The sequence below is a fragment of the Armigeres subalbatus genome, chromosome 2 (genome assembly GCF_024139115.2).
Source record: "Armigeres subalbatus isolate Guangzhou_Male chromosome 2, GZ_Asu_2, whole genome shotgun sequence".
NCBI classification, from domain to species: Eukaryota; Metazoa; Arthropoda; class Insecta; order Diptera; family Culicidae; genus Armigeres; species Armigeres subalbatus.
Genome location: NC_085140.1, coordinates 87523126 through 87536364, shown reverse-complemented (window position 1 = coordinate 87536364; position 13239 = coordinate 87523126). Strand labels below are relative to the sequence as shown.

At 41.7% G+C, this 13239-nt stretch overlaps 1 protein-coding gene across 9 annotated transcripts in view; it reads left to right on the top strand.

Moving 5' to 3' along the window:
• The window catches only part of LOC134209755 (intermembrane lipid transfer protein Vps13), a 63698-nt gene that overhangs the window by 20008 nt on the left and 30451 nt on the right, over positions 1 to 13239 (top strand). For 3 of the 9 annotated variants that reach the window (XM_062685778.1, XM_062685770.1, XM_062685772.1), the window contains exons 2-13: positions 6413 to 7651; positions 7799 to 8081; positions 8144 to 8395; positions 9053 to 9819; positions 9881 to 10242; positions 10302 to 10421; positions 10489 to 10690; positions 11506 to 11618; positions 11680 to 11790; positions 11860 to 12516; positions 12574 to 12697; positions 12970 to 13014. In XM_062685778.1, the coding sequence (XP_062541762.1) occupies positions 6413 to 7651; positions 7799 to 8081; positions 8144 to 8395; positions 9053 to 9819; positions 9881 to 10242; positions 10302 to 10421; positions 10489 to 10690; positions 11506 to 11618; positions 11680 to 11790; positions 11860 to 12516; positions 12574 to 12697; positions 12970 to 13014 (4275 nt within the window). Of the gene's footprint in view, positions 1 to 6412; positions 7652 to 7798; positions 8082 to 8143; positions 8396 to 9052; positions 9820 to 9880; positions 10243 to 10301; positions 10422 to 10488; positions 10691 to 11502; positions 11619 to 11679; positions 11791 to 11859; positions 12517 to 12573; positions 12698 to 12969; positions 13015 to 13239 lie in introns of all 9 variants that reach the window. The other 6 variants (XM_062685777.1, XM_062685769.1, XM_062685771.1 and 3 more) reach the window with 4 other exon arrangements.

Sequence of the window (13239 nt, the reverse complement as noted above, 5' to 3'; positions counted from 1 at the left end):
AGTTCGCCGGATAATTTAATTTTAATCCACAAATTTTCCTTCACCAGATAAATTTTACAAGCATATTTACAAAAATTTAGGGCCGCAACGGGATTCGCACCCAAAACAATTTCAAAATCTTTAGAGCGTCCACTATAACCACGCCACCACATGAATTGATTAAATGCGGAGTAAAAAACTGCTGTATTTAACCTTTTGCTTATCGTGGCGCATCGTCAGATTCAATCAGTTTGGAGAGGCAAAGTAAGCATTTGATTTTCGCGAAACATGAGAAGAGGATAACAATTTTTCGCACCATCGCTTGTGCCGGAGTTTATCGCACTGTAATTTATCCGGATAAAATACATGGTGGAGTGATCAGTTGTCACGTGAGTGAGTGATAAATTCGAACCCTGGATGTGAGAAGTGAGAAGGGACAAGAGAGAAGTTAGAGTGTGTGATATGTGATGTGAGAGGTGAGAAGCAAAAAGTTGAGAAGTGAGAATCGAGAATTGAGAAGTGAGAGACGATAAATGAAAAGTGAGAAGTGAGATGTAAAATGCGAAAAAATGAGATAAAGATGGGAGATGTGAGAAGTGAGAAGGCAGAAGTGTCGCAAACGCGAATTGGACATTACACGTTTCATTGCTTGGATTGCAATCGTGGCGTCATGCTCGTTTAGCTACACTAGTTGAGAGTTCGTTTGGCCACCCTCGTCTTCGCCTCAGCTCTTCTATAGAACCTACAGTGTCTATAATCTACTTTCCGATTTGGGTACAATATTTAGACCACTACCCGGGATGTGGGTGGTCGTCTAGTAACTCGATAATATTATTGAGTTCGCAAGCGAAAGGCAGAACATCATAAATGAACTGAAACAGAACCTGCTGGTGTTCGAGTCGTAAGACAAGAACAGGACGTTTTCATCAGCCACCCGGGAGAAGCGAGAAGGCCGATAAAGGTGCCACAACTGAGGCCTTCTCCTTCCTTGGGACATCGACTATGGCAGCTGGTCAGTAGCTCAAAGCGAAAGTCAAGCGCATCTCGACCCGCAGAGAAAGTTAAGGACAGAGTAGACTCCTTGCTGCTCAAAACCGATAAGCATAAGTACGCCGACGTCGATGCAGGCGACCGGAAAGCTTTCGGCGCTGAAACAGGGCGCACGAAGCGTCAGACGCACCAAGACTGGTGAAATGATCTTGGTGCTGAAACGTGGAGCTACCGGGACGACTGACCCAACCCTAGCAGCACACATGCTTCACATAGGTTGCTGCAACTCATATGTGACCAGATTTAGTGACAATCAAGTTGCTGCAACCATTTTTGTCTGATTTGTGCTGCTCGGGAAGAGATCTTGGGTGACGGCGCCGAGGTGAGGTCGTTTGGGACGGAAGTGACCTTCCAGTGCAAGCAACTGGACGAGGTCACTTACGCGGACAACGTCGTCTCTGCGGTCAGGGAGCAGTGAGGTACAAAGGTCGTCTATTTGGCACGCAGCTAGCCTACCCTAGTTAATGGAGCGAGGGATGTTGAAATCGGCTGGTCAGTAAGCCCAATAAGCAAACTGGACTGGTACTATTGGTGCTTAGAATCGGGGTATAAGTCCAACGACTTTAAGGGCGCAGACCGTAGCAACCTGCGTCGTCATTGTGGTTGGGAAGGGCACAAGACGCAGGAATGCGATAAGTTACCAAAGTGTCCATCTGCGCCTGCAGAAAGCAAGCATGTAATCACGTTATGGGTGGACCTCCGTGTCCCATCGGAGAGGAAAACAAGAAGAAGCCACGCAAGCAACACAGTTGAATCTTAACCACTGTGCATCTGTCCAGCAGCTGCTGTGGCAGTCGGTCTCGGTGTCGAGAACCGATGTCGTTCTCCGGTCCGACCCGTACAACGTCCCTGACTTGGGTCGTTATTTACGTGACTATTTTCACTCGGAATTTATTCCATGTACCACAAGGAGCAAGCGTGAATTTATTTGAAACAGGTCGACAGACCTTTGTTTACGCGTGTAGATCGAAGGGCCTTGCTGCAGGAATTTCTTGGAGAGACAAGAAACTATGCTGTGTACACATTATATTCTATCTACAATAAGGAAACATGTACCATATATGAAACAGGTCGACAGACCTTTGGTTACGCGAATAGATCAAAAGGCCTTACTGCAGGAATTTCTTGGATGGCCAAGAAGTTATTCTTCATACACATTCTATACTATGTACCACAAAGAGCATGTACCATATTTGAAACAGGTCGACAGACCTTTGGTTGCGCGTGTAGATCCAAAAGGCCTTACTCCAGGAATTTCTCGGATGGCCCAGAAGTTATTCTTCATTTGAAGAATTTTTGAAACAGCTCGACAGACCTTTGGTTACGCGTGTAGATCAAAAGGCCTTACTTCAGGAATTTCTTGGATGGCCAAGAAGTTATTTTTCATTCACATTTTATTCTATGTACCACAAAGGGCACGCACCATATTTGAAATAGGTCAACAGACCTTTAGTTACGCATGTAGATCAAAAGGCCTTACTTCAGGAATTTCTTGGATGGCCAAGAAGTTATTTTTCATTCACATTTTATTCTATGTACCACAAAGGGCACGCACCATATTTAAAACAGGTCAACAGACCTTTGGTTACGCGTGTACATCAAAAGGCCTTACTTCAGGAATTTCTTGGATGGCCAAGAAGTTATTCTTCATACACATTCTATTCTATGTAGCACAAGGCGCATGCACTATATTTGAAACAGGTCGATAGACCTTTGGTTACGCGTGAAAACAGCGATAAACCGTTCTTTTTATTAAAAGTCGTTTTTTACGCGGTTTTCGGGATTTACGCGATTTTCGGGATTTACGCGGTTTTTTTATGCGCGGTTTTTAAAAAAGGTTCGGAAACACGTGAAAACCACCAAAAAACGATTTTTAGTGAAGTCGTTTTTTACGCGGTTTTTGGGATTTACGCGGTTTTGATTTACGCGGAACGTATCCCCGCCTAAAAACCTACTCTTGTGTACTAAGTTGAAAAGCAGGCCAAGTTCCAGTTGGAATGTAGAGCAATAGGGCACTGCATGGACTACTTTGTCTCTTTTTGCCTTTCTCGTACAACAAAGTTGTACCGAAAGGCTATCATTTCACTCCAAAATCGAACTTTTTATAGAAGTCTCGGAGACCCATGATATTATATACCAATCGACTCAGCTCGTCGAACTGACCAAATGTCTGTCTGTCCGTGTGTATGTGTGTGTGTGTGTGCACACGAAAACCGAAAAACATTAGCCACTTTTTCATATAATAATTCTTAACCGATTTTCTCGCAACAAGTTGCATTCAACAGGGGACAAAGCTTTGTTGATCACTATTGAATTTTATAACGATCGACCATTGCGTTTAAAAGTTATTAAGAAAATGGAATCGAACTATATAAGCGCCATATAAGGTTGGTGTCTTGGCTAAATGCGAGAAAGGCAGTATCACCACTCGGTGAATTAAGTTGGGTTTTCTTTGCAAAGAAATTAGAAAACAACAAGGCCCGGTAAACGTCAAAATTTATAAGGAACGAAAGAGAAATAGATGTTTCCGTGCAGTGCCCTATGGACTAAACCACGATGACGTCACGCATAGATTTTCAGTAAGAAGAAAACCTCATCTGAGGGCAAAGTTTACGAAAAATGAACATCAACGTGAACATCCGGTGACCTAAAAGCTCCGAATTCACTCAAATGTTCATCGGCCCGCACCGGATGTTTTTTTTTTTTTTATTGTCTTTATTAATGAGGTTAACCGCACCGGATGTCATTTTTTCGAGCGAAAAGAAGAAGAATCGTAGAAAAAGAAGACGCTCGTGGTTAAGTCCATTGAAGAAGAAGACAAAAGCGCTATCACCAGCGTCGTAGGATTGGCAGCGTAAAAACACGACATGAGACAACTATGCTTAGCGCGCGCGATAGTAACACTCCCTATTTAAAACATAAATATTGGTACCGCCAAACGGGGTGACTTGCAATACTTGTGTTTTCCACAAGTTTATGTTTTTTTACAATAAAAATAAATCCAAATATCTTAGTGCCACTGTTTCGTAACGTGAAAGTCGAACGTCGTAAATAGTAAGTGAGTGTAGCAAATTAAAAATTATCGAAAATAATCGATCCACTCCCCGATTACAGTATCTAATTAGGGAAGATCCATTAATTACGTAACGCAAAAAAGGATATTTTCAACCCCCCTTCCCCCTATGTCACACTTTTTGTATGAAACATCTCAAAATTTTGTATGGACCGTCACACTTTGCTCAAACCCCCCTTCCCCCTCTAAACGATACGAAATTTGTGAACGCTCCCTTAGGTATGTAATTCATGAAATAATAAATTCGTTTGTTTTCAAAACATCAACTTTTTTTTAAATTCGTCCAACTTTGGAGTGACTTGCAACAGCTGATACACAATAGTTCTACTTCTCAAAAACTGCTGATTTAGTTTTAAACATCTGCTACACCTGATTTTCTATTACAGAATTTATTTTACGACCGGAACCATACCGCAAGCAATTTTAAAAGAAAAATTTGACTCACGAAGCGGTAGAAGTTGAAAAGAACAAATTACCATCCAGAAAGTCGCTCGGAGGTACGATTTGTGCCCATCAATAATTTCATGTTATCTAAATACAAAAAAAAACAGTAAAACTAATTACTATGTCTGGAACTCGATTTATGCAATATGTGATAGATTTGGTTCGGAAAAGGTATTGGAGGGTGACCACTCCCTTCGGTGGGGTTTGATCCTACGAAACCAGTACGCTAGACAGGTGCTTTCCCAACTAAGCTAAGCAATTAACTTTGAATGAACTGAGTAAAACTAAGCCTTATGGTGGTGAAACGGTGTTGACTCCTCCAAAAGAGCCAACTCTGATGGATGGTTTGCTACTTGCAGCAGAGTGGGAAATGTTTTTGAAGAATGATCTCAAAGTAATTGGGAAGACATGTTTGGATAGCAGGGAATGAAAGGAGAACAGTTTTAAGAACCACTATCCAGGAAATGACTGATGGTGCACATCTTTCTTAAACCTACATAAAGAACATTCGATTGTCTGAAAATACATATCACAAACGATCCCTTAAAATCCTTTAAAAACAGAATGAAGGAATTAGGCGGCTCCCGCAACTAAGGCCCCTGAATTGACAGTATTGAAGATTGATCCAGGATCAAAAATCATTATAATTAAGTTGTTCTAAAACATGTTATGATTGATCTCGATAAAGTGTTGCAAGTCACCCCTTCTACATTTGTTGCTGACGTATGATACCATTGCCAGCTAGAGCCCCTTCTTTATTAAAGCAACTGGCTTGTGGGGAATACTGTACTGCCCGATTCGCACCAGAATAGAAATATTATGTCATATTTCCAGAAAGTTTGAAGAATCTATTTTTTAGATTTTTTGTATTTCTCCATTTAAACAAAATTTTAAAAAAATCAACAGAAAATATCTCGTTGGAGAAAACTGACTTTGGACTCTTGTGCGAAGAGGGGCAGTGTATCTCGTTATGATTCATTTCGAAAATGTTTCTCCAGTCGAGCTCAACCGTTAGAGGTGTGTCAATATTATTTATCCCATTTCGCAGCCCTCTGCGGTTTGAAACGACACTCTGCAAGGCAAGCACATCTACGGTGTCTTTGGCAACAGTAATGGAATTTGTATATTCATCAGCTAGTACTAACAACACGATAGAGTATTTATCACGATATACGATACAGTATACATTGTGTCAAGCAGTCATAAAAGAATAATTGTATCACGCTTATTGGCATCATTTTACCGGCATAAATGATTGTTAAGGGTGAAGGTTCATTTAGAATAAGATTGTGAAATAGTTATTCCTTCAAATAACCCTGCAGACAAACATTTAGGACTTGAAAAATTTTAGCAATAAAAAACTACGTATTTAACATCCTTAATAATAAACATAGAATTATACTTAGGGGTTGTACACTAATTACGTAAGCACTTATCGGGGAGGATGAGGGGGCCGCCTTTTTTTACGCTCCATATCAATAAAAAATTATTTATATGGGGAAAATCTTACATGGGAGGAGGGGGGCTGAAAAATTGCTTACGTAATTAGTGTACGGCCCCTTATGTCCACAAAGTTTTTTTGTACCCAACTGTATCATGCATCTAATCTTGCAACTCCAGGCAGACTTCCAGGCATTATTTGCTATCATGTTCTCTTTATTTGCTATCATTGATAGCCTATCTAAATAAGAATGTGCAAAAAATGTCTGGGTTGGATTCCCGTTGTTACGCCGTTACTATGTATGCAGAACGAATCTCCCGCGTAAAAACCGACTTCAGTATATTATAGCTAATATAATCATATTAAAAAAAATCAATATTGGACGACTATAATAATTATTATTGACTTGATTTCCTTTTCAATAGGTGATGTCGTGCTGAACAACTTGATTCTAAAGCAAAGTGCTCTGAAGGAACTTGATCTACCCGTTAGCACACTCTATGGCCATCTCGGGAAGCTGGTGCTAAAGATCCCATGGAAGAACCTATACAGTGCACCGGTGGAAGCAATTGTGGACAAACTCTACATCCTAGCCGTTCCCAACACCGACGTCCGTTACAATGCGGAAAAAGAAGACAAAAACTCGTTCGAGGCAAAGAAAGCGGAGCTGCTTCGCATCGAACAGGCCAAGAAAAACGAAGAGGAAAGAGACAAACCCGTGGCGGATAAAACGTTCGCCGAAAAATTGACTGCACAAATAGTTAACAATGTGCAGATCAAAATTTCGGATATCCACATCCGGTACGAGGATACCACCACCACGGGATTCCCATTCGCTTTCGGTGTAACGTTGAGTAATCTGAGCGTCCACACCACTGACAAGAATTGGATGCAAACTCTTGTGTCCGAATCCGTTACCAAGATCTACAAAATGGCTCAGCTGGAGATGCTTTCGGTTTACATGAATTGTAACACCCAGCTGTTCCAGGATCAAGACCCGTCTATGTACAAGTCGTTGTTCCAGGAAACGATCGCTAGCAAGTGTCACCAACCGGCAGGGTATCACTACATATTTGGGCCCATCAGCTCTGGGGCCCGCTTGGAAATGGTTCCGAATCCGGAATCCGATGATGTCCCTTTCTCATCACCAAAGATCAAACTGAACCTGTGTATGGAAACGCTTGCGATCGGTATAACCAGGGTTCAATTCCAGAACACTATGCAGTTAGTGGAGGCGTTTGGGCGTATGATGCGCGCAATGCCGTACCGGAAGTTCCGTCCGTACGGTATTGGGTACAAGAACAACTATAAGGAGTGGTGGCTCTTTGCATTTAACTGTATCGTGGAAGTAGAAGTTCGAAGACGTCGCCGTAACTGGTCCTGGGACAACATGAAGCGACATCGGGAGAATATGAATTGCTACGAGGAAGCATACAAGACTCAGTTGACGGCTAAAAAGCTGACTCCTGAAATTACCACTCGATGTGACGATCTGGAAAGGGTGCTGGATCTGCACAATATTGTTATCATCAGGAAGAAGGTTGAACTGGAAGTGAAAAAGGAAGGCAAGAAACAAGAAGCTGAACAGAAAAGTGGTTGGTTTAGTTCATGGTGGGGTGGAGGTGCCAAGAAGACGGATGATGCGAATAACACAACGGATATCAGTAAGTTTCACAACACTTTACTACCGTGAATCGCATATCTGTCCCACCTTTGCTGGGTTTCCTATTCATATGGGACAAAAATGCGATTCACGGCAGTATATAAACTTGAGAGATTCAGAAGTTATAAGTATATGTTTTTTATTGCAGAAAAACAATTCGAGGCGGCTATGACTTCGGAGGAGAAGGCTAAGCTATTCAAAGCCATAGGCTACCAGGAAAGCGACTCTCCGACGGAGCTTCCCGAGTATTATGTTGCGCAAATTTTGCAATTCGAATTGAACTCCTTGGAAGTGTCGATCAAATCGGAAGTTTCTGTTGGATCACAGGAGAAGTTGAGCAGTCCGCATGGATTGCTAGAACGAGTCATGCTGCTAGAACTGAAGAATGTCAGTTGTGGTGTTCAGCAGAGGCCTTCGGCTGGGGCGTTGAAGTAAGTGTGAAACATGTGTTTTGCTAGGATCTGCTTATTTGACACCAATTGTAATCTTACAGAGCTTCGCTTCAAATGGAAGAACTTACTATTTCTGGTTTGAGACAAGGCGAAGTTCTTCCCATCATGGTTCGATCACAGCTGGAGGAATCCGACACACTGTTGGATGTGTTGTTTGAAACCAGCCCGGAAGATAAACGGTGTGATCAAAGAGTCGTGGTGACATCACGTCCACTGCAAATAATCTACGATGCTGAAACAATCATTCAGCTAACGAAAGTTTTCACGACTCCACGGACGGCAACCATTTCACAGTAAGTTGTCAGTAAATAGACGGTAGGATGTCAAAAGCCATTTAGCCGAACAAACTTTCAGGCCAAAGCCCATCTAGCCGAAAATCATTTGGCCAACCTGATAATTCGGTCGAACGTGTCATTTGGCAAAACTGATCCTTCGGTTGTCTTTCTTCTCAATCTTAATTTCATACTTATCACTTACCACAGTAAGAAGAGAAAAGTGAGAAATAAAAAGTGAGACGTTTCTCACTTTTTACAGTGCGGAGTGATAATTGAGATGTGAGACGTTTCACTTCTCTTCATTTCTCGCTCCACATGACTTTTACCGTTTGAACTTCACACTTCACATTCACTATTGTTAGACCAAATGACGTTTTTGGCCATAGAAACCGTTCAGCAAATGTCATTTTCGTACATATGACCCATTCGGTCAAATGGCTCTTTCTGCCAAACGACTTTTTCTGCCAAATGACATTTTCTACAAAACGGTCCAAAGTATCATTTCGTCCAGATGACCAGTTCGGCCATATGTCCATTCCTACCAAACTCCAATTCGGCCAAATGGAATTCGACTTCCTTGTAATGATGAACTTGATTTTAAAATTAAAAAATCACTTAAATAGTGGAAAAAATCGACTTCCTAGATATTTTATCATTTTTCTTCAATGATTTCAGGCTTACAGACGCTGCGGCGGAAAAGCTTGTCAATATTAAGGAACGATCTGCAACCGGTTTGCAGTACGCCATCGCCAACCATCCCCGGTTAGAATTGAATGTGGACATCAGTCCCAGTTACATCATCGTGCCGCATGGAGGTTTGTTCTGCAGCAAAGAATCGGTACTGGTCGTAAGTTTGGGTAAGTTGATGGTCCAGACCGAGCCTCGTCCAATCAATCAAAAGGACGTCCATACGATGCACGAGGAGGGTGCGAGTCAGGAAGAAATTCTCCAAGAAATTATCCGCCAAAGCTACGACAAGTTCGTTCTGGAAATCAGCGACGTGCAAGCAATTGTCGCCACCCTGGATGAAGATTGGCAGGGAACTCTCCGTTGCAGTGCAGTGACCGAGATGCATCTTTTGGAACCTACATCGTTCCGGATTTCTGCACATCTGTCTGTACTTGATGATGATCCCAGGCTACCGAAATGCAAAATTTTCGGTGAGCTTCCGTCCGTTAACATCTGTGTTACCGAGCAGCGAGTGCTGGAGGCGCTTTCCATTGTCACCAGTCTTCCTCTGCCAGAAAGCGATGAAGTGCAACCTGCTCCCATCGCCAAGGACAGTAACGTGTTCAGCTCGAGCTTGTCACTTTTGAAATATCTGGACGAGAAACAGCAGAAATTGACCAAAATTCAGCGCCCAGTTGATTTGAACACTTCAGATGTAGTAGATGGGGAGGTTGTGCAGTTCATTGACCTGGAAGTGCGGTTTGTCCTGAACGGTAATCGCCAATTAAGATCACGAACTTTACAACTTGTAATATTATTATTCCTCTACCTTAGAATGTTCATTGACCATTTTCAAGATTAGCGGAACAGGAAGTAGTTCTTCGGAGGTTTTTACTACACCTACGGAGGAGTTTTCGCAATCACCTCTGGAGCAAAATCTGATGCAGCGGAAAAGTGTGGCGTTCAATGTTCCATTCTCCAATGCTAACTCCCAGAAAATTGTGGCGTTTAAGGTTAAACAGCTGGAGATGAACATGGTGCAGAGAACTTACGATCTGAAGGTGGCCTTGAAGCTTGGTGCCGTTACGCTGGATCAGTTCCGCGTTAAAAACGAACAGGAAAAAGTACTCAACGTGATTCAAACTCCGAAGTACGAAGATAATGATGACTATTTGTTCACGTTGAACTACACGAATGTGAGTAATTTTTTTTTGTTCAAAATAGAGACGCTGATAATCAGCGGTAAATTTTGTAGTGCAAGAAAACCAGTCCGGAGTTTTCCACGAAGTACGAATCAGTGGAACAGGAAGTCGGCATAAACTTTTCCACTTTGGTTCTGTTGCTTCACGAGGAAGCATTGAACGAAATCATAAGGGTGAGTTGCCGTTTTTAGAGGATGTCGTGTGGTGTATTACGAATTTGAGTGACTCATTTTTGAACAGCTTGCAAATGATTTCCAAATGCGCATGGAAGCGGTGATGAACAGCAAGAAGGAACAGGATCAGCAAAAGTTTCCCCAGCGTGATCGAATTGCGACTATTTACGAAGAGGAAAGTACCGCAGCGGTATTATTGCACGCGGCCAAAGAGAAACTGCCTACCATCATGGAGGATGAAACGGCAACTGCTGAGCAGCCCACTAAAGGTGAGTTCTGTCTTAGTAAATGTTTTTAGTTAGATGTAAGCATGTATGAGCTACTTTTATTTTATAAATGTAGTGAAGTAGATATCCTGCGATTGATTGGTAGAAAATAATCCTTCTTTACCACGCGTTTTTCACTTATAAAAAACATTATCATTTTATATGCAAACGGAATAACAAAAACCAAAATATTTTCCTTTGACCATAGTGTATTGATGAAATAATTGTCGAAGAAGATTTACAATCCTGTTGGTAGCATTGATGTATTAAAATAAATAATTCAATGATATTGTTCAGAAAGCTTCATAGATCTTTTGTGTCATCAATAAGGTTGTTGCTTTTCAATAAAAAGTTTTCATTAGTTTAGTCGTAGATATTAGTACACAACAGCCATATCTCGTATAGTAATAGAAGCTCATACATTTCCATTTCAATTGCGTTTTATGTTTTTCCATCTCTAACTGGTTTGATTTTTGCGTTACCTAATGGTATTCTGTCACCGCCAATGAACCGTGAAATCGATTTCATCGCCTTACCGATGGATGAATCTGTGGATATGAATGCTGCTCTGATCCGGCTAAATCACAATCGTCGAAATCGATCTCTCAACTTGCATTCTATGCCTGCTGCCTGCGTTTGACCTTGTTTGCGTTTTGTGGTTGCTGATGTTGTGTTACTATCCTGTTTTGGTTTTTCCTCTCGAAAATTATGTGACACGTAACATACACACAACGAATCGGATCACGCCCCTTAATAATCAACACAAAAAAAAACAAACCTTCAAATATAACATTGTGAAAACGAATACAATCAAGCAGCTAATCGTAAACGACTATCAATTGTAGACAGCATTAAGATCAGAGTGGTGGCCAAACTGGAGGATGTCACAGTGGAGTTGCAGAACGATAAGCGATCAATCGCTGTTCTGGAGGTTGGTTTGAATTGGTTACCATCTTCAATTGAACTCAACTATCTACTTCTGACCTTTTCAGGTTCAAAATCTAACCAGTAGTGCAATAATCAAGTCATCTTATACTGAGGTAAAACTCCGTTTGGAGGATATTGTCCTTACAGATACGAACCCTGAAACAATTCACTCAAAGGTATGACGTTTAAACACCACATTGCAATCAGTTACATTTTTATTCACAAATTCGTGTAATTTCCTGCAGATCCTCTCGATCATCGGAGACAATGCGCTGCAGGTGCAGGTAGTTTTGTTCGATCTGGAAGCCACATCGGACTACAATTCTGATGACATGCGCGTCGAAGTGACAATGGGTTGCGCCCGGATAGTCTTCCTCAATTGGTTCGTTACCTCGGTGCTGGCCTTCTTGGACAACTTTCAGGCGGCACAACAGCGTATCAAAGAGGCCAGTGCTGCAGCAGCGGAAGCAGCGCGGAATAACGTCGTTGAAGCGTACAGCAAAGCCACGCGGATGAAGCTGGACATCAAGGTAAAGGCTCCGATCATAGTGATTCCGGTGGATTCAAAAAGTTTGAAAGCGGTTGCGATGGATTTCGGTCATCTGAGTATCACGAATAATTTTCGAGATATTGCCACGGAGAACGCCCATGGACCGGCGGTGATCGATGAGATGAAAATTGAGCTGAAGGATGTAAAACTGTCAAAGGTAGAAGTTTGTCCGTCAGAGGAAAGGCACTTGTCACGGTACGGATCCGAAGATATGAACTACGGTATTGTACCGGATCAGAGCGCGGTTTTAAGTCCCACTAGCTTTGCGCTCATTATGAAAAGAAATCTCTCATCGGGATGGTTCAGAGATCGCCCAGACATGGAGATTTCAGGACGATTAAAAGCGGTTGAGGTAAAAGTTTTCATTATTTGCGTTTATTTTTTCTATGACCGAGCTATTCTATTGCAGCTCAATTTCATTGCGACGGATTATAGTGTGATAATGCTGATACTCTCCAAAAACATGACTGAAGGACAAGATGAGTTCAAAAAGCCTGTGATCAAAACGGAAAAGTCACCCACCAGCCCTCGGGGTAAGTTCTTTTGTTACATTTAAAGTTTACGACTTGAAGTTACTCCATTGTATGAATCCTTTACCCATTCAGTATTCTAACTTATGTTCTGTTTTATTTGCTTATCACCATACTCAAAATCGGCTCATACCAATTGCGATGCTTCATTTGTTACCCCAATTTATTACCGTTTTCTGCACCATCATCCTGCTTTCAACATCCGCGCACAACACTTTCGAATGCCTATATCCATCGCTTGCTACATGAAAAATATGAACAAACTGTGTGTCCAGTCATTAACTATACTACTTCCACCGCTGGCATATCCGCTCCTGATGGTAAGCTATCATATTTTAGTGTTTCTAGACTAGATGTAGGATCGATGCACCCGATATTCTGGATAATATTGCTCGATATGACTGCAATGAAAATATTAATGGACGCCTCTCTAAATCAGCGCAGCGGTTCTCATTCAATAGTTAACGTGTATACAAAGTATTCATGATGACTTCTGCGCTAGCCGTCATTTTGTATTTTAGAAGCATTTTCAAATTGTACAAACT